The following is a 26,928-nucleotide window of genomic DNA, read 5'->3' as shown; positions in this document are numbered from 1 at the left end:
GTTTCAACATCAGTCTCATCATCTTGTCCCAAATAGGTCGATTTGCCAAGTTTCGCATGCAACTTTTGTCATCTTGTCCCAAATAAATCTATTTTCCGACAACTCATTATCTTGACATTATGTCCCAAACAAGTCAAATTTCCAAGTTCATACAATTCGTTATCTTGCCTTTTTGTCCCAAACAAGTTGACTTTCCTAATTCAAGTAACCGTCTCCTTATATCATTCCCGAAAATGCTTCAAGTTTCATCCGATTGCAATCCCGAAACCCACACGTGCAACTGATAATAGTCTAATCAGTAAACAAAATGACCTTTTAACTTTATTGTGTTCACGTGAATGACAATGTACGTGTGTCAATTTTCTGTGCTATAAAACTTCACATTCGTATATTAAACATAGAAGGATCATGCTGTTACATACATGTTTAATATCACCAGGCATGCCTTCATTTTGACGGAACAGGGGAGAAAACCTGACAAAAGATAATACAGCTCTTTGATTCTATCATGGAGCAAAAGCCTAAGAGAAGGCCACCATTGGGCCCCTATGAAACGGGACCAAGGGCTTGGATCGTCATCGCTGCGTACTTTTTGCTGAGTTTTGTCGAGATGGGCATCCTAAAAAGCTTCGGCGTGCTCGTCAATGAACTTGTCATTCAGTTCGATACAAACACTGAAACACTTGGATTTATCATCGGTCTCTACCATGGAACTTCTTATGCTTTCGGTAAGACTACTTTACTGCTGTCACTAAATAGTTGAAAGAATTGTTTGAACCGATGTTTATATGGGACTACCCCCCCCCCCCCTTGGCATTGACCAAAATTTAAGCGCAGAGAATACCCGTGGTTTATGGTATCTCCTTCGATTGAGAATCAAAATATGTCAATTTTGAAGTGAAAACCTTTATTTTTGTCTGTCAAACTGACAAATTTTTAAAGATAACTTTGAATATGAAACCATCGGTTTTCACCCTCCCCGTCCTCTAAAATCTTGCATCCGCCCTCGGCATGGGAATAGGGAATGTGCATAGGCGGTGATCTCCGGTGAATATTTCCCCCTTCGTTTTTTTTCTGGGGGATCCTCCTTCGAATTTTATAGCTTATACGATGACAAATTTATATTAAGCATTTGAATATTTCATACGCAAACAATCCATTTAGAAACATATTGGTGGCAATGAACTTAGGTGCTCGTGAGTTATTAGCTTAAGAGCAAAGATTACTCAAAGCAAATAAAACTCCTATAATTGAAAAATGAATTCAAGGCATACAATGTCTTGATGGTAGAAATTATCGCACAGGAAACGTGTTATTCCATTTTTTTTGCAAATACTAGTATCTATCTAAGATCGGAGAATTTTAAAGCACTATTTACAACAATCATGGAAACGATACATTTGCATGGCTGTATGCAGCCCCCCCCCCCCCCCGAAATTGAGGAAACTCACATGTTTGCTGAAAATTTTTCAAAAACTTTATACAAATTGATATGTCTTATAAGACGTATATAAATACCCGGCCAGGAAATAAATTCTACATACATGCACTTCTATTTACGTATGTCACTTTTCCGAATTATGAATATCATTTAGCGAATCTCGCTATAAACATGCAGTCATATTTGGCGTATTTGGCCTGCGTGTAGCGTCACCAGAAATACTTATTTCTTTGTGCATTATATATTACTAATCCTATTATTTTGATCCCTTATTTGATTCGTCAGCTCCTATCATCTCTCCTCTCACCAAGAATAAGACTTTAATAAGACCATTGATGGTGTTTGGTAGCTTCATAATGGGCCTCAGTCTATCTCTCTCATCACTTTCAACAAACATCGCCTGGTTCTCAGTTGCAATGGTCGCATCAGGTAAATACAATAGAATACATCATCGATAATAGCAAAATCCACGAGGGCAAGGGGCTATAAGCCCACATTTATTATTATTATTATTTAGTGTTAAAAAGCATATAGTTACTTGCTAATAATCAGAGGCGTACAGTTGGGGCTTGCCCCCCCCCCCCCTCTAAAAAAAAATTTACGACCAAGAAAAAAAGAAAGGGAAAGGTAAGAGAAAATGGTGAAAAGATGATATTATTTTCTGAATATTATGTCAAAATCGATCACAAAATTTGATTTTTTTAATTATCTGTTGGATTATTGGAGTGCAGCATATAGTAGCGTTGATAATCTGATTTGATTAAAATAAATGCTCTGTCAGTGCACTCTAATGAATGTTCCTTTAATGGCAGTGCCAGAGGAGGGGATTTTAGCTTAAAAGTGAGCACAGCGTTACTTCAATGTTACAGGTGGGCGACTGTCCCCTATCAGTTTTCAAGGGGTAAAGAAAAAAGGGGAAATATGAGAAAAAGAAGTAAAATAGGGAAAAAAGAACAGAGAAAAAGAGAGTATAAAAACAGGTTGGGGTCGTTTAACTCTACATAATTACCCCTGGACTTTAACTTAAAAAGAAAAAAAAATAGGTCGTCTGTTCACTCCGTTAAACACGTACCCCCCCAAAAAAAAAAAAAAAATCGCCAAACACACGTTCATGATACAACTAAATCTCGAAGACACTGTTATTTTTAGTCTAGCTGCACAAGAGATCCAATGCAAATGTGGGAAACCGATCGCTATTTTTTTTTTTTTTTTTTTTTTTTTTGGGGGGGGGGTATTTTATTCAGAAATATGACATGTATTAATCTTAATTGCAATTGTTGTAACCTATTGTGACTTTTTAAAGAATCTCTGTATTCTCAAATTTGCCCCCAAAAATGTAAGTAAAATACAAAAGAAATTGCGAGTGAATTGCATCATCGACTTTCTCGTTCGCATTTCACTGTGTTGTGTAGTACGTAAGATGAGACTGTTTTGTGAACAAATAGGGAAGTTTTGAAATTACATAACTTTGTACTTTTATTAACATTTCAGTTAAATTGTTTCATTTTTCTCTGTTCATTTGTTCAATTAAATTATTAGATTCTTGATGATTTAAAATTAACTCATCTGAATACTATTAAAAGAAAAACCAATATTGCCAGGGAGAATAGAAAAACCTGCTTAATCCCTGTTTTCTCTATATTTTCGTCCCTTTCAATGTCGCTCTAGGTGTCGGATTTTCAATAATCTCTCTCTTGACGTTCATTGTATTCAGTCTCTACTTCACCAGGCGTTTTGCCCTTGCTTTTGGAATGGGTGACATGGGCTGTGCAGTTAGTGTGATCTTACCGTTACTTACAGAAAAGATTCTTGAACATTACGGATGTCGAGGAACAATTCTTATACTTGGAGGGATTGCCTTTAACACGATCGTCTTCACTGCGTTGTTAAGAGACCCTCGGACACTCCCGAAACGAAGAGCCAAAGATGAGTCCTATACCAACGTGCGAGAAGACGAGATGGGTGACCGTGAACTTGTCGAGCTTAACGAAGACACTCTCCTCCCCTTGGATCGCAGTATCACAAGAAATGAGCGTCGTCTAAATGGTGATGATGCTTCCTTCCAGAAATTATCAACGTCATCTGGATGTAATCAGGTTGATAACACAAGGGGAGCATTCAAAGTAGCTTGTCCACCTTTGAAAGATTGCCTAGAAGACTTCCATGATGAAGCTCTTAGAGTTCATCTGGAAGATCAACAACCAAACATGGCAAAGGGGTGCTATGTGATAGACTTTTGCCTGACACCTTTCCGAATGATCTGGAGTGCTCTTGACTGGTCGCTATGTCGGGACGAGCCTTACCTCATCTATATCTATCTTGCTACATTCATATTCGGTATGATCACGACGTCTTGGAACATCTTCCTAATCTCCCATGCCGTTGCTAAAGGCATCACCCTCTCCCAAGCAGTTCTTCTGTCTCTCGTCTCTGGGGTTGGTGATGCCTTTGGGAGATTCTCACAGGGTCCTATTGTTCATAATCGCTGGATGACTTCTGTTGGCCTCTTTATGTTCTCAGCCGGATTGAACAGTATACTCTTCTTCTGTGATCCTCTCCTGAAAGGCTTTGGTTGGTTAGCCACCGGAACTGTCTTGAATGGTATTTTTTTCGGCACTCAGACATCTCTTTTATCGATTATGCTCAAGGTAAAGCGATCTTTATGTCAGATATTGACGTACGGACATAATGGTTGGTTCAAGAACAGATAAAATGTATTGCAAAATGCCCTAATGACAAAAAAATAACGAGGTCTTTGTCGAAAATTGGTGCATCAAAACAGCAGTTTCGTCCATTTCTGGACAAACGACATATTTTTGTCAACTCCGAAACTTATGACAAAACTGCTGTTCCGGATCACCAATTTCGACAAAGTCCTCCCAGCTATTTTTGTCATTTGACGAGCATTTTTAATACATTTACTTTGTTATTCCCCCCTTCCGTAAATCGCAGTGAAATTTCCCCACTGTCGGTAATATGGGAAGTTCGAGGACATATACTAAAATGAAAAAGTCGGCCCCGCACAATTCAGTCTCTGTGCATATTGTGAAAATTACTAATTATTAATGAAATATATCGATCAACTGATTCTAAATGACCCGGGGGGAGTCAAATGTATTGCTGTATACATGCGTGACCAAATTATTTCCAAACACCCCCTAAACGAGTTTTTTTTCTCTGTGTGCAAAAGAACCCCCTTAACAAGTTTTTCGCGGGCTTTATTTATACAATTTGGCCCCTTAACAAGTTGTCGCCAGAATATGACCTCGGGGAAAAGCTTTGGGAAAAAAATACCTTAAACACGTTTGGCTCGTCTTTAAAAAAAAAAGCTTTGGAAAAAAAATACCCTGACCTGTCTTTCAAAACCACCCTTTTTTTCTTGAAAATCGGTGTTTTTGATACTCTTAACGAGTTCACGCGCGGCCCGCTTCCAAAACTGAAACAAAACACCCCTTTAAACGCGTTTTTTTTTTTTTGGTCACGCATGTGTACAGCAATATATTTGACTGCCCCCCCCCCCCCCTCCCGGGCTAAATGAAAAGGACAATTCCATGATACTTTATACAGTTTCAAAACGTTACGCTTTAAAATTTATAATATACAAGTTATTCTTGACGGACACACAGATCACAAAACCTGTCATGGATTAAACAAGGTCAATGCTCGAAGGATCCGATATCATAAAAATAATAAACACTTAAGTGGTATTCGGATGCTAAATAGTACAATGTTAGATTGTAAAATGTTTGATATGAACATTATGCTGGAAGTATGATGAAGTGTTTGCGCTTTTAATCCTTAACGTCTGGTATTACACAAAGCTTAGCGATTGATAGTACAATTATTTTTATACGATGATCAATGCAGACCTAAGATAAATCGCTTTTTAGATTTGTGTTGTAATAAGACCGTAATGTCCTGGTACACCAGTAATGCTGCGACGGCAGTTGCCGCAATTAAACGTACTTTTTGCGCCTTTTATAAATGCCAACATGTTTGGGTATGATGCTTTTTCTTGTTAGATGCTTATATTTCATTGCGTTAATCTTTATCGGGACCCCTATCACTTTAGTAAACAATCTAAGATTTAAGTTGATTTTAAGGATTTTCTTAGAATGTACAGGTAAAATTGGTTTGATCATTTACTTGGTATAATTGTTTGCTCAATTTAAACATTACAGGTATTGACACACTGACGTTTAGAAATATATATGGATAATGGTAAAGAATAGTTTGTAACAATATGTTTTATGTTTGTTTGTTTTCATTATCATAGGATTATACACCATCTCCAAGACTTTCGACGTCATATGGTTTGTCCAGTGTAGCCTATGGCTTTTCCGAACCCATTGGTGGATTTGCAGCAGGTAAATAACTTGTTATGCAATAACTGATATACCTGTTGCGAGGAGGGGGGGGGGCATTTTGAAGACCTTAAAATGATAGACGAGAGGGAGAAAAAAGTGATATATATATCATCAACTTTTTAACCCCAATCCATACGGTGTTCCAACCTTTATTTTTTTTTGTGTAAATAAAAAAGAAAGTTAACGTCAATTCTACTTTATTTCTGAACCTGACGAATGATGGCGCTACTTGCGTGAGTAGGCCCTACTTAATTAAAAAAAAAATTAATGCAAAAACATTTTTATTCAGTTTAATTTTTTAACATGCCAAGCTCTCTCTAGAATATTTTTTTTCTCTCTTTGGAGCTGAGACTCAAGAGAAGTCTACCGTTTCTTTTTTTTCTTTAAAAAATAATATTTAAGGTATCAATGTGTATTAACATGTTACTATTCAGCTATTTAAAGACAATTCAGAAAGTTTACAAGAGTGAATCGAGGATTTGATGAGGCCGGAAGGGAGCATGAAAATAATCCATTTTTATTTGCAAATATATAATTTGGACAAGTATATAAAAAGGGGATTTTCGTTGTCTTGCCCAAAAAGGAGATAATCGCTGGAGCGAACACCCCTCCCCCCAAAAAAAAAATACCTGCAAAGTCTTCATAAAAAATCGGTTACCATTTCTCAAAAACTATGATTAACAATTTAAATGAAAACGAATTGGCACGCCCCTACCCTTCGCGCCTGGATCCACGACTGGTATAGGCATAGCTGAAAATGTACAATTTAGATATTTATTTGATACTGTTAATGCAAGGTAGTCTTGTTCAATGGCTAATGATAATTATATTATTACAATGACATAATAAACTTTGTTGGAAGACCGTAAAAAAAATCCATAAAATGTTGCAGCCGTTGTATTACTTTATTTGAGCCAATTAGTGAATCTTAATGTGTTTGCAATCATTACAATTATACGTTTAATTTGAACTTTAACTTTTAAGGTTTCCATTTTTGTTCTCCTCTTTTAGGTTGGATAGCTTCCGTTCTTGGTTATGAGATGATGTTCGTGTATTTAGGTGGACTGTCTGTTCTCTCCATTATAACCCTTGTTCCAGCTTATAAACATTACCGAAGACCACCTAAAATAACTCAAGGGCCATGATCAGCTAAATACAAGAAAATAAATGGAGTACATGCTGTATTTGTTCACGAAACCAAATTCAAGACATGCATTAATATTGCAGCCGATTTCTTACTTTATTTGAGCCATTAAGTAAATATTCAGTGTGATTGCAATCATTAAAATATAAATGTAATTTTCACTTTAATCATGGATGAGATGCATATCTCACTAATATAAAACAATGAAATTTCGGATCACCATGAAGACGAGCAAAACAATTTGTGCATATTTGAAACTTGGATATCTTAAGCCTTATACGTTATCGTCTTGATCAAATATGTACTATGTATATAGGCAATGCGAGTGCGGGCGATATTTCTATTGTATTACCTGCAAGCTTTTCTTTTTCCAATTATTAATTATTCCCCTTCCGATCTTTTTACTGTTCTTACCTCTATTATCTATTTTTTTTTCTCCTTCCATTTCCCCCCCCCCCCTCCCTGTTTAATTTCCCTTCTGTGCACTGCTAAAGTGCCAATATGGACCGCGGTCGCTTAGGCGCCCTTAATCGCATATGCCTATCGTGACATACCGCCAACTTAACATGCTTAAGGACGTTCCACAGTTAAAGTAAAATCCATGTCATTTTCACCAAACTTTGCACATAGATACTTTAGAACCTTAATATTCGAAATATGCAAAAATTAACATAGGTCCATGTGCTTGATTTTTTGCTATAGAGCTTCAAAGTTCACCCAAATTGATGTTCTTAAGAATTGCGCATTCAAAAGAATTTGGCATTTTTAGACCGCCCAAGATTACTACAATGAGTTTAAACCTCCATTACTCATTCAAAATACATGAAAAAGTCATCAAACTTCGCAAGAGAGTTAATAATTGTATCGTTAGAATGGAGAATCTATTAATAGTGCTATTTGTTTGCAATTTTAAGTTTAACAGCACTGTCAGTTCTTAAAAATGGCGTAAAAGATAACAAAATCCCAATCTGAAAAATGTAAAATTTCAGTAACAAACTACAAACGTACAATAAATGCTGCACTTTATTCAAAATCCATGTCATCTTCACCAAAATTTGCAGAGTTGTAGAGAAAGGTATACCTAAGAGGTACAAACATAAAAAAATAGGGGTTCATGTGCTTGTTTTTAAACTATCAGCATTTTTATTAGAGCAAATGTGCTTTTTAAAACACCAAAAATGGGCCGAATGCTTAGTATCTATGTGAAGAAAAAATCAAAACCACTCTACCATTTATTCAAACTCGGGCTAATATTCGTGATTCTTGGCAGCACTGCAGAGTAACGTATTTTGAAATTGTAGAGAATATTTTTTTGAATGGTCCATGGAATAATTCAATTTTTTAGCTTCATGAAATAACGCATCGGATCTGCAATTAAAGTGCAGAAGATGAGAAAAATCAGCTCTTACCCGCAGCTAATTAATCACCTGTTCATCCATTGTGACGTCAGCGCGCAGAGTGTAAACTATGCGCAGATCATAATGCGCACAAACATAACTGTGGAACGTCCTTAAAGGACAAGTCCACCCCAACAAAAAGTTGATTTGAATAAAAAGAGAAAAATCCAACAAGCATAACACTGAAAATTTCATCAAATTCGAATGTAAAATAAGAAAGTTATGACATTTTAAAGTTTCGCTTAATTTCACAAATCAGTTATAATTTTATGTACACCCTGTTCGGTATGCAAATGAGGAGACTGATGACGTCATCCACTCACTTTTTATTTTGTATTTTATTATATGAAATATGAAATATTTTAATTTTCCCCTCATTGTCAAGTGAAACGATTAATTCCTCCCTGAACATGTGGAATCAGCATTGTTTAATACTATATGGTTAAGTCAAGTTGGTCCTTATTGTCAAATCTGTAAAAAATGAAATATTGTATAATTCAAACAATAAAAAACAAAAGAAATAGTGAGTGATGGACATCATCGACGGACTGATCTGCATGTCACCGAGTTGTGGATATCACAGTTTTGTGAAAAATAAGGGAAACTTGAAAATACCATAACTTTCTTATTTTACTGCCGATTTTGATGAAATTTTCAGCATTCTGCTAGTTTGATTTTTCTCTATTTATTCAAATCAACATTTTTCTGGGGTGGACTTGACCTTTAAGGAAGAAATATGTCGTGAACGCATAATTTGTATATATGGCTGGAAAGAGCATCTTCTACCAAACAATTTGATCCCATATTCATTAGGTGTGTCTTCGCGCTTAGATAACTAATACCGGTATAGGTGTTCTTTGCAGTGATGTAAATTTTGATTTGCGCCATGAATGAATACATAATTCAACGATGTCATAATCCTACATGAGTTGGTAAACATAATTATTTGCAAATCTCCTTTTCAATTGAATTATCTGGAGAATTGATACTTAAAAGTGTTTATTAAACAATCATAATGTAAATCATTGAAAACCCTTGTAGGATTATGACATCTGCATTCTTTCATTGAAGTCATGCCTTACTTTGGCGCAAATTAAAATTTACATCAATGCAAAGAATACCTCCAGATCATCCAAGCGCTAACATATACCAAATAAATATGATATCAAATTATTTGGGAGAACATATTCTTTTAGGCCATATATAATCATTATTTGTTTATGACTTTTTTTCTTACATCGGGGATTTGCGAGGTGTCATTTTTTTACAGGGATAAGACGCCCTTAAATAATAGCCTCGAACCCAGAGGAATCAAGTAATTTTTTGGTGCTCTTCTCCTATTGTTGAAGTTGCTTTGTATAAATTTTTAGCTCCACTTCCACCATATATACTTCTTATCATTACCCCTCTTCTTCTTTCCTCCCTTTTTTTCTTACTTTATTTCTCCTTTTTCATTTTCTTTAATTTCCCCCATCTTTGTTTTTCCATTCCCACCTCTTTTCTTTTTGCTGTTACCTATGTTCGTTTTTTGTTGTTGTTATTTTTATTCCTATTCCTTGTAAGTATTTTAATTCATTAAATTCTTCCCATCCCCACATATTTTTTTAAAACTTCTTCTGCAGCCCCCCCCCCCCCCGCCTATTCTGCCCATTACATAATTGGATGAATAAGAATATAAAAATCCAAAGGATTGTTGGCCATCCATTTTTTGTCATGGATTAGTTGTGGTATTTTATTTTCTTTAGCAAAATACAAAATCAGTACAAGTACAATTTGAGAAAATACACCACCATGACAGATATGAAAGATATTAAATATATTAATAACTGTACATATCTAACAATAATTTCATCAGGGATTAAAAAAGTTTGCTTTATCAAAATCAATTTTCAAATCTTAAGTATGAAAGTGTCGAAATTCAGGTGTATCATATTAACTAAAACTTGCAATGAAGTGAGAAGAAAACAAATATATGATTATAAAATCATCTTGAATTAATTATTTAGTAGTGTACTTTATATTTTTATAAATGATAATAATAATAATAATCTGGCTTTTCATAAGGTGTTTAAGAGATACATTGTACAGATTTATAAAATTACCCCCTGTCATCGGATTCAATCAGTCATTCCTGCACACAATGTATGCACATCCTCCAATAACTGGGAAGTATTTCAGCCAGTTGCCATTGAGGTGCACACTATACTGGGAAAGCTAAAATGACTTTCGCATTCCACCGGGTACCCATTTAGCACCTGGGTGAGGCAAAAGTGTGGATAAACGCCTTGCCAAAAGACGCTAGGCCACGGTGGGATTTGACCACATGACCTTCCAATTACAAGGTGAGAGTCAGAACCACTACATCACAGCTCTTCAACATAAGAAAGACGTATGTGTATATGCACCAAATGGCAAGCTTGAGGCCAGAGTCAGAGGCAGCTTCAAACCCGACGCATGTGTATCTTGGGCCTCGGCCACTCCTTAACTCTTTTGAATCACCCCTATATCAGCCATGTGTTGTGTTTCATAAGCATAATTCATATGATCATTTCACTAAGATCATAGTATTTCATGAACTACACAAGAGAAAAGTTATTGGAATGATTTTTCAACACCAAATACCGAAAAAGGTTATACTGCAAAATTGATATGGATGGTTATAATGATGATAATAGCAATAATGATAAGGATGACAATAGCAAAAATAGTAATGATAACATAATGAGAAACATAAGAAATACGTAGCATGCTTAACATATGAAATGTTAACACTTTTATAACTTTATCTGACACTACATGTTTAAAAAAATTTAATAATGATGTCAGATCATCACTCCCAAATGTATTTGTAAAGCAAATTTAACTCTGATTAATATATATATGTATTATTGTTTAAGTTAAGAAGACAATGAGCCATGACCTCTATGACATTGTGGCCCCTAAATTATAACAGCACATATGAGCCAAGTTTAAATTCAGGAACCATCACTCGCTTCTTTCGCTAGCTGGAGAACAAATAATTCTATTCCAAGCATATGATTTGAAAAAAAAAATATTCATGTCGGGATAAAATATCTACATGAAGAGCATAATAACAAATCAAAACCACTGAAACCAACAAAATTGTAATGAAGTATGTTTGACAAAATACAACCAGCGATTGTTTTCTGAATGTGAGAAATAATTGACATTTGTGGTAAAGTGATTGGTCATTCCTAATTAAGAAAAGACCTTATGTCATCCCACAGGTTCTACATTATTTTAAGAAGCATCTGAGCCCTTCTCCTCAGAGATATGATATATCACCCTCAATCAGCTGTTTAACAATAGAATTATGCATGAGGAACACAGATGCCTTTAAATAGAAAGTAAACCAAACTTGCATGCTAAAATTCAATCCCCCCAAAAATATGATTCAGTTATTTTAATAGACAAACAGCTTTCAAAATGAATAGTTGATTTCCTTTTTTAAAAGGAATTTTAGGATCCGTTTCTCTAATCATGGACCTATTAGAGATGGACACTCATCGCATAGTTAATGAATTCACTAACATCTGACTGTCATTGTACTCTGAATAACATTATCTTCATATTTTTGTACTTTTATCCTATCGTGTTCTGCCGTCAATTAGGTCGTGAGTTGAAAGAAGCAGTTCGTGATTAGACATTGATATTGACCAAACTGTATGCGCAGAAGATGATAAATCACTTAAATCCTGGAAAATTGATGTGCAGTTCTGGTTTACCTTTGGCAATCTTAGTTCCATGTGTTTTATTTGGGAAAATGTATGCATATTGTAAGATATAGGCCATATTGTGATTAAATGTCTATTACTTATAATCCCATTTTTCTGATTTTCTTCGTAATATTCTAGAGATACATGGCTCACATCTTGTAGAGAACATTTATCTCTTAATGTTATTGAGGTCATTATGTAAGTGTGGAAGTGCATGGATCAAATAATTACACATTATGTCACAAAATCGTCTGCTTCTCAATTTTGCTGCTTCAAAACTAAAGCATGTTGATTGAAAAACATTTTCTAACACAGGGCATCAGCCAACAAAGCCAAAACTAGGAAAGCTGTGTCTTTGTAAATAATCAGATACGCCTTGATGTCGCTATAAGATTGTCAAACACCTGAATGTTCTCATTAAGATGCACATAATCACTAGGCGGCGGATCTCGTTCGATCAAAGAAAATGATAGCATTGAATGTCCATCTCTAATAGGTCCATGCTCTATTCATCCAATCAACATCTCTTCATTTTACCATCCCAATAAAGCAGCAAACCCGTATGGATTACGTGCTCAAGGCACTGCTATCCAGTATTCACATGGTGAACTGCATACCTCTATAATCTTCATGATGTCACAATACAAAGGCATGGAATGTGCATGTATATAGAATCATTGGCACTATGAATCATACGAAAAAAAAACCTTATATTACCATATAATACAAGTTCACAACATTTTGGTAGAAGTAGTACTGTAGTATAAGAAGTTAATACAGGAAATAAAGTGATAGTGTATAGTGCTGACATTACAAAACCTTAATAGTGGACTGAGAAATTATGAAATGAATTACCCAAAGTAAAATCCTTTATCAATGCTTGCGCCGGCTGTAGAAGAATAATCCAATACCGACACACAAGACTATTCCTAGAAAGGCCATCTGTTCTTTGCTGACATCTGTCCAGATAACCGTTGTTCTTGATTTGTCCCCATCCTTCGTCTCTGTGATTCTCTCCACTTTGATATTTGATGTTGGGTCTCCTCCTTATAAGTGGGTAATATACAAATAATGAATGTTTATGAGTGCAATGGACAGAATACTTTATGAGGTGAAAGATGAAATGATTCATTCAACGAGGCGTAGCCGAGTTGAATGGATCATTATTTCATCTTTCACCGAATTAATTAATCTGTCCATTGCATGAATGAAGAAACATTCATTATTTGGTTTATATGACACCTAAAAATTGATTTTTTTTTTAAATGAAATTTATGAATTTCGATGCAAAACACGCTCAAGCAGTGCGAGTTCGGTCTGTTGATTGTTACGTCATTACAACATGCGCACTGCTGGTGCCTGCTGCAGTCTCGGTGCACGCGTGCAATGGACAAAATCGTATGGATCCAAAATTGCACGATGAATGGATCCAAAATTGCACGGTTTATGACGTCATTACAAAATGGGTTGAATGAACGATATCAAACAACCAATCAAATCACAAGGATCTATCTAGGTGTCATATAAATATGGATATTGACAATACCAAGAGTTAACAAAGGTTGTAACTAAGACAAATCCCATGATAATTTCATATCAATTAAATTTTGTATATAATTATAAATTGTAAGTCTTAAATAAAAAAAGATAGAAACTGAAATTACAAAAAGAACATGCATATATGTTCACTTAGCTCTTAGAGGTTGACTTACAGTACACACACGAAGAAAATTCACGAAAGTGATGATTATAGACAAATTATAAATGGATGGAAAGGTCTTGTCTTTTTATACACAAATATGTCACTAAAAAGTCTTATAGATGTCGTTGAAATGCAAGAAATGAAATTATTAGAGACCCTTCTCAGCCCCCAGCCGCCCCCAGACCGACAATCGCGCACTAGAAAACAGTCGAGAGTAATGACGTCACACAGTCAACGAGCTCATCATCCCTCTGTGCTTCACCTTACTGACCTGTTCAATAACTTCCGAATTTACCGTTTTCTTCATGTAATTTGGTATCCGATTTCTGTTTTCGACAACTTCAGACCAAAAGTGAACCAGAACTGTGTTACTTTGCCCATTTTTTAATGAATTGGGAACTGTAAAGACCAATTTTGTCCACTTTTAAATAGCTGATTAATTTGGTACAAATATTTCAAAAGTACCAAAAATTTAGTTACCTCCTACAGTTTACTAACCTTCAATATTGGAGATAATTTGAGTAAAATTACGGTTGTTTCATCTTTCTTAATATATTGTGCAAAGGATGAATCCATCTGGGGTATTCCAATCTTTTGGAGCAATAACTCATATTGTTTACTATTTTCGATCTCTCTCTCTCCTTCTCCCCTCTCCCTATCTCCCCTTCTCTCTCTCTCTCTCTCTCTTCTCCCAATTTCTTTCCTTTTTCTATTCCCCCTCTTTTCTCTATTTGTTCCATCTCCATTCCTTTCTCTTTCCTTCTTTCTTTTCTATTGCTTTCCCTTTCTTCTTTCTAAGTCTATAATGTACATGTTGAAGTTTAGACATTATATTGACATTGATGACATGGTATACAGTTTGTTCATTATCCATAATTTTTATTTTAATGGTAGGCCTATCAGATTTAATATTATGGTCGGAATTATTCCTGATATTTGCCTACGCTTTGGAGATTGGCCCCAACCTAATATTTGTAAACTTAGTATAAATATGTTTGTATGTGTATGTATATTTCTTTTTCTCCCCTTTTCTTATATTTACCCTAACTTTTGGCTGTTCTTTATCATTTCACATAGTCATTTTTAAGATATGTTATATGATTAAGTTATGCACCTGTTACTTACATCGAAACTGTACATGAAGTTTTATAGTACTGCCCTGCATAGACAGTAATGCATCGATCATGACCTGGACCTATCTTAATCTTTATTATGCTTTGTATTGACTTTGTAAATTTATTTCCTTTACTGTGATTTCAATAAAGTGATATCAAGCCAACATGAATTATGTTATCCTTGCGGTGAGTAAACACTGATACACATCATATTTGACATGACTGGAAAAGTAAAGTGGATTCACTCGAACAAATACCTCCCTCCTTCCTATTCTTTCTTTTCTATATTTTTTTTTACTGCTTTTTCTGGATTAAAGGGGTACTCTGGGCTGAAAATAATAATATCTAAATAAAAGGAGTAAAATTCGCTGAGCAAAATGCTGAAAATGTAATAAACAAGTGGAACGCCTCTGGCAGTCTCGCCTGCATTACTTGATTCGATATAGCAGAAGTGCTGACTTTGAAGACAGCTATATTATTGTATAATTATTCACAAAAGAAAACATATGATAAATTAAAAAAATATGTCCATTCACCAAAAATGACCTTTGACCATGATCATGTGATCTAAAATGTGTGCAAAGCAATAATTTATACTTGATTACCCTTATGTCTATGTTTCGTGAACTAGATCCAGAAACTTTCTAAGTTATCACGCCAATTCGACAAATACTCCCAACATGACCAAAGTTCATTTGCCATAAATGACCTTTGACCTTGGTCATGTGACCTGAAACTCACACAGGATGTTTAATAGTGATACGTGATTATTCTTATGTCCAAGTTTAATGAACTAGCTCCATAAAAATTTAAAGTTACGATCGAAATTCAACAAATACCCCTAACATGCCCAAAGTTCATTGACCCTAAATGACCTTTGACCTTGGTCATGTGACCTGAAACTCGGGCAGGATGTTCAGTAATACTTCATTACCCATATGAGTAAGTTTCATGAACTAGGTTCATATACTTTCTAAGTTATGATGACATTTTAAAAACTTAACCTTAGGTTAAGATTTCGATACTGATTAACCCAACATGGTCTAAGTTTATTGACCCTAAATGACATTTGGCCTAGGTCATGTGACCCGAAAACAAGGCAGGATGTTCAGTAATACATGATTACCCTTATGTCCAAGTTTCATGAGCTAGGTCCATATACTTTCTAAGTTATGATGTCATTTCAAAAACTTAACCTTAGGTTAAGATTTGATGTTGACGCTGCCGCCGCCTTTAGTCTCGCTCTGCTATGTAGGCAATACAAAAACTTATTACAGATAAAAAAGCTATTAAATTTTTAAGTTAAGCAATAATTTGTGAAAACAGTTATACGCACCTCATAATAACTATTCATTATATGTAGGTGGGCTGATGATACCTTGTCCCTACTTTCCTTTTTTCTTATGTTATATAAAATCATAATTATTTCATATGTTCATACATGTGTGTATGATATGTCTTCATTAAAGTGACATAAATTGCAGCAATGAATATCTCATGCACTAAATCAATCCAATACATGTATTTTTAATTCTTGGACAAAATCTTAATAAACATAATTTTGAACAATAAAATACCAAGTAGGGATAGGACATAAACAATTTGATCATTGAATATTCATGAGACATGCATAGAACAGTTTCACCGAAATAATGCAAATATTTTAATTGTCATATTTTTGTCATTCTTTGTCCGATTTTGATCAAATTTGCAGTATTTTCTTTGTCTAAAAATTCTTTATCTGTTCAAGCCATACAATTTTCAGCCTGGAGTACCTCTTTAATTCAAGATACAAACATTTACTCATTCCTTAATAAGTCGTCCCTATTGCAGTATTATATAGAATTAGTCCAGAATAATTTTAGCAGAATATTACTCCCTTACATGGTCTATTAAAGCATGACTTCTGTTCTCTTATGTTTTTCATTCAACTTCTCAACCTCCCCCTTCTTTTTTTTTATCTCTACTTATTCTCATCTTTTCCTTCCCCTTCTTGTATTAAAATGGTATTATTTTACCTCTTTGTCTATCTCCAGTGATATTTACTGTTCCATGATTTGAGTCCATCACCTCGACTGGCTGTATTTCTTGTTTTCTGTCTTCCTCACCTGGTAGTAAGACCATTGAAATCATTCAACTGAGTCAAATAAATTGACAGAAATCTTTCCTCAAACATAGGGCTCTTTAATCATCTGAATTACTTGTAGCTTTAGAGGTTTAAGGATATTTCTTTTTGTTTGCTTGATATTTGTTTGTTTGGTTTTTTTTTTTTTAGGGGGGGAGAACTGAGACATTGCAGCATTGTAATTCGAAATAATAGTCTGACAAGGCAATGACTTCTTGGGCTCGTTGCAGAAAGTTGCAACCAATCAACAGCGCACATTTGGGACTTGCGATTGATTTTTTGACTTGCGTTTAAACGCAACTCTTTCTGCAACGGAACCCAGGTATTGAATGAATGCATATCAATTCCATAAAGTAATTCATACTCAATACATACATTTCATCTTGAATCAATATGTACTCTTGGTTCAAAGTCATTCCAGCAAAATTGCATTGTTTGATTATTGCAAGAAAAGAAATATAATGATGTATCTATGAATACTATCACCGTTATATTTCAGGCCCACAAGGAAGTGAGCTTCAACATATAATTGTGGAAATTTTGCCTTTCATTAATTGTTTGAAATTTATTTTAACCCCTCCCCCATCAACATCAACAACAATGCTGAAATGGTTAAAGCTCATAGCAATGGGTCATGGGTGCATCATATTGTATTGAAGTGTTGATCATTAACCATTCATATCATTAGTCAGTTAAAACAAGTGATAAAAATGATTTACCCAGACCTGCCAACCTTCTACAACCAAAAAAAGTATTCTTAGAAGAAAAAAAAAGTATTTTTTTAAATTTGGCTCAACATAACAATCGCCAGCCTGTTGTAGTGAGATCGGGGAAAAAACATGTGAAATGACTCTACTTGAAAACTTGATAATTCACCCTTTTAAACATGTGCTCTTGGGCTAGAATTTACTTGTTTTTTCATGCAACAAGTTACTGGCCCGACAGTGATCTTTACTTGTCAGGGACTGTTGGACCGGCGCTAGTGTCACGCGCAGTGTATAATACATAATCCATGATCAGAAATTTAAAAAAAAAGTAACAAATAATACAAAAAAGTATTGGTTTACTCATAGCCAAAAAGAGGAACAAATACTTTAAAAAGAGAACGGTTGGTATGTCTGTTTACCTCTTATTCTTTGCCTGACTACTGTCACCTGCTCTGTCTGCATACTTGAACCATCCCCTCCTCCTCTGATAACATCATCATCATCTTCATCATCATCTACAGCAGCATCTACAGCAGCATCTGATGCAACATTTTTGACTGTATAATTTGTAAAAGTATCATAGAATATTGATTTGGGTGAAAATTAAAGTGTCAGAAGTCAGAACCAAACAACCTGGCTCAAAAAAATAAACATGAATAAAATTACAATAATGCTTAAAGAAACATAGAAAAAGAGAAAGATTTTAATGAGTCTTCTACTGCTTCCTCTTGTGTATCTTCTTTTTTATCAGTATCTTGAAGATTTTCATGAATTGATTTGGCGCTATACAGTGCGTCCCACAAAAAACGAAACCGAGATTTATCGATGATTTATCATAACTTAATCACAAATACAATAGACAAATGACCTACCATTTTAAAGCTTAGAATATCCTCTATCATCTGAAATTATTTCTCATCCACGCATGAGTGAGCAAAAACAATTTGAAAAGGGGATACCAAAAAGTCACTTGGCGGGCTGTATCTGGGTTTCAAAAAGAAAACCACATTTTCAAAAAGTTCAATATCTGCTCTTTAATTTGATACCTCAATTAAAGAAAATGGTCAAGAAATAAGAAAGTTCTGATTATTTGAAACAAGGCTTGATTTTCAATAATTTCATGAAATGAAGAGGTTTACAAGCTAGCGTTTAAACTCACTCAACATTCCGTTTTGTTGACGATCAGCCATGTGCGATAGCTTTCTGTGGGAAACCGGTGAAAACAAGTTTATTTAATGAAATTATGGAAATACAAGCATTGTTTCGAGGGATCATACCTTTTTTACTTCTTGACCATTTTCTGTGATTAAGGTATCAAATAAAAGAGCAGATATTGAACTTTTTAGTCATGTGACTTTCTTTTTGAAATTCAGATACCCCCCGCCAAATGAGTTTTTGGCATCCTTTCTTCGAATTGTTTTTGCTCACTCATGCGTGAATGAGGAATAATCTTTGTAGTATCAGATGAAAGAGGAGATTCTAAGCTTTACGTTGGTGGGTCATTTGTTTATTGTATTTATGATTAAGTTATGATAAATCATCGCTAAATCTCGGTTTCGTTTTTTGTGGGACGCACTGTACAAATCATTGTTCAGCAAGTAAAAGGGTAAAAAACATTTAGTTTTTCCATAAATTTTTTTTTTCTAATAGAGTACTAAAAGCTCTTTCTGGTAATGTCTTTATATTGATCATAATCAACATATTTTTCTAGAAATTCAATAATAAATGAAGAATTTCCAATTTTGGCTAAATGAAGGGCAATATCAAGCATGCCCTTATTCTACAAAGAAAACTGCAGGGATATAAGCTGTAGAAACAGCAGTTTAGACTGGTATCATTTTTTTTTTTCAATTGATAGTGTCACATTACCCTTTTACTTGCCAAATGGCGAAATGTAATTAAATTTGTTCTTATATTTCCTTTGATCCACAGCTGAAAATACATATTCTCACCACACATCAAAGGGCAATGCCATGATATTATCTATCCTATAATCCTACTATATGTATTTGTATGCCAGAGCCCCATTCATCTCCATGACCTACCATGCCATAATTTGAAAAACATACAACTTTCATATGCTCTAAATATAAAATTAGAGCAAAATCATTTCAGAAAGGTGTAATATATTAGGTGTTTAATTAAGGTGTTTAACATTTACACTTTTATGGAAATGCCAGTATATACATTTTCAATGCACATCTGCCCAAGAGTCCCAATAAAACTTAAACGTTTGAGGATCAGAGTGTATTAGTTTCACGGTACACCATGTATTCTTTTGTGGGTATAATGTTGGTCCTGAAATGAACCACCCTTAGAAATTCATTTGATAATTCAATAATAATAATTAGCTGTAAAAAGTATTCTCTTGAAGAATACAAAAATAATCGACATCATTTTTATACCATTTTTCCTCTCTGCCTGCTCCTTTTCAATTTGCTGTCTGGCAGGTTTACGTATGTCTACACTGGCAATGGCTTCAGTCTCCCCTGTAGCAGCAGATGTATTTGGCACACCTGAAAGATGAAACATAATTAGATGTGGATTAGTCACCCTTGTCATTCTGTATTTGTTTTCCTTATTTTAACTGTTCTTGTAATTCTACATTTTCAGTATTTCATCATTTTCACCTGCTTTATTCACATTATATGATCTCAGTCTTAGGAATAATTATCTGGGGCCGGTGACACAAAGCTTAGCAATCATCGTACAATGTCTTTTTTTTACGATTGACTACAATGTACAATTAATTGTGAAAATCAAGCATAGGATTAATTGCTAACCTTTCAGTTATGCCTAAGACCCTCATGATATTATGCACTAGTTCAAGTAACTATAATATAACTATTAAGTTACATTAAAAGTTTTAGAAAAAATACATTTTTTTCCAAGGCATTTAAGTAATTACATGAAAACCTCAAAATCTAAGAGACAAATTGATGTGCCACCAAGATGACACCCCTTCAAAAATACGGTGCCAGACTATAGATATTGTTTCACATTTTGTGAACAAGCAGAGTTGACTTATATTACCTCTTTGATTCATATGAACCATTCTCTCCGATTGGTTCATACGCTGACTGCTAGTGCTCTGAACAGTAGCATCTCCAGCTCCGAAGTCTGAGGCAGCTTCAACTCTAGTGTCAGCTGTTAAAAGAAATAGAGATCACATACACGTATGACTTTCTACTTTAATCATCTTGTTGGTTTTGATCGTTATCACAGGGAACATACAAGTCTTATGAAAAGATGATGCAGCACAAGAAATATTGTTCCACATTGCAGTTTCAGGTAATTCATGTTGTTTGTGTGGTGAAATAAGATAAATAGTCACCAAATGAGAAGTTTGCTGTCAAATGCAACCAGTCACAACAGACTGAATTTCTAAAACATCTGAAACCTTTTATATCAATAACCATTTTAAAACTCCAAATCATATGATATAATAACAATTTGACTGAAATCTTGTCCTAAACAGTGAAACAAATATCCAATGCATTTTCCTGCCTATATGCTTAAATCACAAAAGTGCATCAAAGTGATGCTGGACGAGTACCAAGATTATGTCATAAGATCACTAAAAGTGATAAATTTGACATGTGACCATGGAGTATCATACCTTCGTAGTATTTTCTCACAATGGAGCAGAGTCCACCAACCTCTGCCTGGATGAGAGCATCTTCTATTTGCTTCCTGGTAACACCCTTCATCCTGTCATCCCATTGACCTAATAGATCTCTCAATGCTACGTTGTAGTCCTCTTTACATCTTGTCAGCATGCTCTTTGCTTCATTGTAGCCAACACCCATTTTATTGCAAAAAGTTGTATACTTCCCAGCTGGGAATCTTTTTGAAAGTTCATCGAAGAGAGCATCTTTATCTATCATGATTTATGGATGTGTTTCGATGTATGTAGAAGTCTTCTAACTGTGAATGCATGAAAAAATGAGCAGAAGCAATGAAAGACTTATTTAACCCATTGAATACTGAATTATTATTTGAGTTTCTATAAAGTGTGATCTCCCAGTTCAAATAGGCAACAACAGTTTAAATCGACATGTTCTTGTAAATTTAAATACATTGAAAGTTTTATGGTGCCTTTGAATTTATATTGTTACAGATTATTATTTTGACCATCCTTGATGCGCCATTACTCCTTAGGCAATAACGTCCATGAGACAGCCCCCCCCCCCCAGGTCGATTATTACAACCAGAGTACTTTATCTCCATGAATTTTTTTTTTACCCCAAATGATTCATTCCCAATCTAATGCTACAACAGGAACTCTACATGCAAGCCATCAAATCAGATTCATTCCAACTTTTAGTGGCTTCTTGGTCCTAATTAGACTAGCAAATGAAGTTTAAAAATCTTATCATCTAACAATTATATTATATGGGCAATATTTTAATATTATCCAAATTATGCAATAAAGAAAAAATATTGAATATTGATAATGGTTTTATGACCAAAATATTGTTGGTTATGAAGAGTTAATCACTATTTATTGACAAAAATCAGGGTTGGGCTCAATTACTTTCTTCAATTACAATTACGTAATTGAAGAAATTATGTTCAATTACAATTACTTTTCAATTAAATTACATTTTTTCAATTACAAGTACCAATTACTTTTGCCAATTACAATTACAATTACTTTTTATAAAGTCATAAATGAAATCAATTTATATTTTGTATCATATGTAGTACCACCCATTTCAACATAATTCTAAATTAGAGAGAAACTAACATGAAGGTTTATTAGTTTAGAGAGCATTGATCCTGCCTATCGCTCCATTTAATGAATCAAGAATCAATTCAAGAATCGGCCGTAAAATTAGTGTATAGTGGGTGGTCTGTCACAAAAGAAGGGTGCAAATGAGCAATGCTTAGCTTATTTTCTCTTATTTTTGGGACAAAAGCTTGATTTTTTGACACTGTCAGTTTCCAGTACAACTATTCATCATTATAAATTGGCTCTGAAGTAAATTGAATTTCTTTTAATTATTTTTTCTAAATTACAAATAGAGAATGTTTTTTGACAATTCTGAAGCAATTTTACTTTCCACAAATAGAGGGCCTTCACAAAAAAATGCAAAAAACTAAAGTTTTTTAGTGCTCTTTGTGAATGAAAAAAAATGATCCCCCATAATAGTGAAAAATAAATCACTTGTAACTAGAATATGGAAATCCCAGGGGGTGGGGGGGGGGGTACTTCAATAAATGTATGATACATATTATGTGCCATGGTTGAGACCCCCATTTTCAGCCTAAATTTCCTTTCCAGAGCATCATCAATTCAGAAAGCCATAGAAATCCCTATTTTTTCCCTTTCAAGAGACCCTCAAATTTGTGATTTGTCGTTCTAGTGCACGCCCACCATGAACTACTCAGCTGGTCGGGGCAGCGAGCTCAATTGCCGCAGAGCCATAGCGCTGGGCCGCCGAAACTTCCCATGCCCGCAGCTTGCTTGCGCTAGCCCGATATGAATCTAGCAAGACATGCACATGTTTTTTTTACGTAGTTGCTACAACGCTATGCCTAAGATATAATGAGTTCCAGAGACCCCCTATTCCGATGTGGTCAGTTCCAAAGCATTGCATTTTTAGCAATCGTTGATCCAAGAGCCATTCCAAAGACCCCCGTTTTCAGACCAAAATATAGTTCCAGAGCCCCCAACCCACTTTGGCGCGGCACATAGGTATCATGGTATAATTCGAGTACCCCCCCTCCCCCCGGATGGAAATAAGTATTTTTGCCTCATTTTTTGGTTACAAAAGTATTATGTTGAAGTATTTATTAAGTGTGTTTTGTGTACTGCATAGATAGATCTACAAGTAGATTCCATATAGGCAGGGTGGTTGCAGTGAAAAAGTGGGGAATACATTGTATTAAAGTATTAACCACTCACACTAGTGTGAGGTTAGGATTAGGATACTAACCTTGCACCAAAAAAACCCTTTGGCAGTGGGTCGCGTGTGCTGCGACACCACTTCTGGCGTCCACAACACACGACTTCTATGGCTTGATTTTTCTGTGTGCAGCGGCATGTAATGAAACCTTGAGTATTAACTAGACACTAGTCTTATAAATTCAAGCAAGATACTAGATAGACCTAGATCAAAAAAATTAGCAGTCTTTAATACTCTAGTCTACTCTTAGGCATGTTAGGCTTAGAATCCGTCCAGGCCCACTGGTCCATACCATAGGACACTCACACGTATTGCGAGGTTAGTATTAGTATACTAACCTCGCACCATGAACCGCGTTTGGCAGTGGATTTCTAACTAGCGGGTCGCAATTGCTGGGATCCAACTTCTGGTGTCCACAACACACAACTTCTATGGCTTGATTTTTCTGTGCGCGGCGGCATGTAATGAACCCTTGGGTGACCATAGGATACATCCATGCTAACTTGGAATCACCTGGATGTATACACTGCTGGACCAGTTGTTGGTATACATTTAAATGTAGTAGATAAGAGACTTGTATTTCAAATACTAGTGTGTTGTAAATTTTGAGTGAACCATGTATACCTGAGTTGGAATTATTTCCTCATGTTGACATGTTTTCATCATCTTTTGTTTTGTTCTGTCATCTGTGTATATACATTGTAATTTGTATCTACCTGTGTGTAAACCAGTGAAAAAAGAATTTCCGGCTTTAAGTTTAATACGGACAAAAAAGTTATAAACTATAAAGTTATTCAATTCAAGAGAGGATGCAATGATATCTAGTCGTATCGTACGTGGCTCTTTTCAATCTTCGATTAGACAACTCTAGTGATGTGCTGTTCACTACCTGAGTGAGGTGGGAGATGGTTCCAAGCCAAAAGGGCATATACTCACAAAAAATGATTTTTTTTTTATTACTCAGTATTTGTTAGGTGGATATTTGTGGTTCACTAGTCACTACTCATCAAGATCTATGTCGTTAGGTATTAGAGTAAGAACTAAGATAAATCTGTGCTTGAATTTGAAAATGAAAGTCTTGACTTTGTCTTTACTTTAGTTTAAATTGTTTTAAATTACTGGTTCCGGAAGTATGATGATGATGGAGATCGAGTAAAAGGATCGATGTAGATGGTGCAAACTTCTGTTACATTTTAACTTAATATTAGGGCCTAAGTGAACATTAAATAAATTGGCCCGTCAAGTTCCCTCGAGTTGTCATGTTCACTCGGTCCGTGACCCCCGAACCCAGCCGTCTCAAGTCAAGATTGCTCAACACGAGTCACGAGCTAGAATGAGACAGAGTCAGGGCCTTGTTGTATACCGACTTGTTGTGTGTCCGGACGATCAATTTTAGAAAGTCATTTGGAAAAATTTACAAGCGAAGTTTCATCAATTTTTAGTATGATGGTGGGCCCCAAGTCTGCGCACCTAACAATTTGAGTTAAGATTTAACATGAATTTCTTCTTATTTCACAAAATCTTTTGGTTAATAGTGTTTCTTATATTATTAAGAGTAAGTGTACCAAATTTCTCATTAAAAAATGAAAGAAAACATAAGATTTTCTTGAAAAAACCTCGGGCAGTCATTTTCAGATTGAAAAAAAAAATGGTACCCCATGTCTGCGCACTCATTCACTTTGCACACGATTCGGGGATTTTGATGACAAAGGCTGCATTTTGAGGCCGTCGCATGAAATGCCCTGAATTCATTATTTTTCCACCATTTTGAGTCAGATTTTTTTATGAATACCTGTCTATGTATTGCATGTGTAAAGTTCGTGCTCGTTGCGTATCTTCTTTTACTAGAATCGCGCAGATACGCGGGTGCGCAGACTTGGGAGACCGCGCAGACATGGGGGAACTGACCATACAAAGTGTTAGGAAATATTATAGAGAACAAAATAGAAGATGATTACAACTATTGAAGTCAAATGTTTAGTGTAATCCAAAGACAAAAAAGAATGCTTCAAAAATATAAAGTGTCCGGACACCCGACCCCCCATCCTACTACTAGTACTAGTTCTATTCCTGAACTTCAGGCTGAAGTCAGACTCAGACTCTTCTTCCATGTCTTCGGCGATTCTTCTTCCTTCTCGATCTCTTTCTTGTTCGGATATTTACAAAAACTGTCCGGAAAACAGATTTATTAATTTATCACTGCTTACCTTGGCCTTGATCCGATATTTAAAATTCTTCTTTGGCAAGAGTCTACAGAAATCTCGAATTCGTGAATGATATAGTACAGAGTAATGACCCGTTTATGATTAATGACGCGTTTCAGAATATCGAATAAAAAAACTGACGAGGCCGATTTCGAAATGGGAAATCCCCGATGTTTAGCGCGCATGCGCCGTATAAATCAACAAACAAACAGTGGTAGGAGAGAAACGGAGGGGGGCGGGGAGGGGAAAAAGAGAAACATTGTGGGGGAAAGGAAAAGGGGGTATGACATTTGTTTTAACGCAGATTTGCAAATAAGAAATGTAGATGATAAAATGGACTTTTGATGAACGTTTCCGAAGTTAAATAAATATGTGCTAGTCTCCGCGTGGAGACGCACTTGTTTCAATCAGGGTCTGTGCCTGCAGACTAACTGAGGCCGGGCCTCAGAACGGTTTTGATTAGTTTGCAGGCACAGACCCTGATTGGAACTTTGGTCAACAAGAGTGCTATCACGCAAAGACTAGCACACTTGCTGTTCCGGGCCTTCAGTTTATAAACGCCCGTTCCATGACCCAACTAGAGATGTTCTCTCATTTTGATATAGTTAGCATCACTGGCGTACCTAGGATTTTCCAGAAGGGGGGCAAATTTTTTGGAAGATATTTCGTCCGCGAAAAAATTTGACAAGCAAAAAAAAAAAAAAGGTCTTCAACCACAAATAAAGGATTTCTTTCTTACCAGAAAACAAAATTGACGAGCAAAAAAAAACACATTACAAATTATTAATTTGGCTTCTCAAAGGGGGGGGGGGGGCACGTCCCCTGTACCCCTGTATCAGTTGTGACTCGTCAGGGGGGCAGGGATACGTCCCCTGCATGGGTTGTGACTCGTCAGGGGGGCAGTCTGCCCCCCTGCCCCCCCCCCCCCTTAGGTACGCTAAAGGTTAGCATGCTTTCAAAGTGAATTACAAATTGCAACCGCGCGTTGTTTCACATAATTGTTTACCATGCACTCATTGTGAATAAGTTAGGACAATTGGTAACTTTTTTCTGCTTTATTTCATAACTATTGCCACG

The 26,928-nt window shown here is 35.5% G+C and overlaps 2 protein-coding genes across 3 annotated transcripts; one reads left to right on the top strand and one right to left on the bottom strand.

Annotated features, from left to right (window-relative positions):
• The first annotated feature begins 386 nt into the window (after positions 1-386).
• On the top strand, positions 387-9,666 carry LOC129259430 (monocarboxylate transporter 7-like). The gene is made up of 5 exons (XM_064096087.1): positions 387-728; positions 1,727-1,870; positions 3,110-4,089; positions 5,718-5,808; positions 6,820-9,666. The coding sequence occupies exons 1-5, from the start codon at positions 509-511 to the stop codon at positions 6,951-6,953; spliced, it is 1,569 nt and encodes a 522-aa protein (XP_063952157.1). The 5' UTR covers positions 387-508; the 3' UTR covers positions 6,954-9,666.
• A 373-nt stretch (positions 9,667-10,039) lies between these two features.
• Positions 10,040-26,027, bottom strand: LOC129257497 (uncharacterized). 2 transcript variants are annotated; one of them, XM_054895834.2, is made up of 7 exons: positions 25,855-26,027; positions 21,355-21,662; positions 20,769-20,882; positions 20,141-20,251; positions 18,155-18,292; positions 16,922-17,011; positions 10,040-13,132 (listed from the first exon to the last, which is right to left on the bottom strand). In XM_054895834.2, the coding sequence occupies exons 2-7, from the start codon at positions 21,620-21,622 to the stop codon at positions 12,960-12,962; spliced, it is 894 nt and encodes a 297-aa protein (XP_054751809.2). In that variant the 5' UTR covers positions 21,623-21,662; positions 25,855-26,027; the 3' UTR covers positions 10,040-12,959. The 2 variants fall into 2 exon arrangements, with proteins under 2 accessions (XP_054751809.2, XP_063952163.1); XM_064096093.1 differs by having other exon boundaries at positions 18,155-18,274; positions 25,855-25,945.
• Between the last annotated feature and the right edge of the window lie 901 nt (positions 26,028-26,928).

The sequence above is a fragment of the Lytechinus pictus genome, chromosome 1, assembly GCF_037042905.1.
Source record: "Lytechinus pictus isolate F3 Inbred chromosome 1, Lp3.0, whole genome shotgun sequence".
In the NCBI taxonomy this organism is placed as follows: domain Eukaryota; kingdom Metazoa; phylum Echinodermata; class Echinoidea; order Temnopleuroida; family Toxopneustidae; genus Lytechinus; species Lytechinus pictus.
The sequence above is the reverse complement of the archived record's forward strand: the minus strand, read 5'-3'. Positions and strand labels throughout refer to the sequence as shown.

Excerpts from the sequence above, each read along its gene's own strand:
- LOC129257497 (XM_054895834.2), bottom strand. The coding sequence starts at position 21,622 with ATGATAGATAAAGATGCTCTCTTCGATGAACTTTCAAAAAGATTCCCA. Across the intron at positions 20,883-21,354 it reads TGTGAGAAAATACTACGAAG|CTGACACTAGAGTTGAAGCT; the intron begins GTATGATACTCC and ends TTCTTTTAACAG. Across the intron at positions 17,012-18,154 it reads AGTCAGGCAAAGAATAAGAG|GTGAGGAAGACAGAAAACAA; the intron begins GTAAACAGACAT and ends TCTTACTACCAG.
- LOC129259430 (XM_064096087.1), top strand. The coding sequence starts at position 509 with ATGGAGCAAAAGCCTAAGAGAAGGCCACCATTGGGCCCCTATGAAACG. Across the intron at positions 729-1,726 it reads TGGAACTTCTTATGCTTTCG|CTCCTATCATCTCTCCTCTC; the intron begins GTAAGACTACTT and ends TTGATTCGTCAG. Across the intron at positions 4,090-5,717 it reads TTTTATCGATTATGCTCAAG|GATTATACACCATCTCCAAG; the intron begins GTAAAGCGATCT and ends TCATTATCATAG.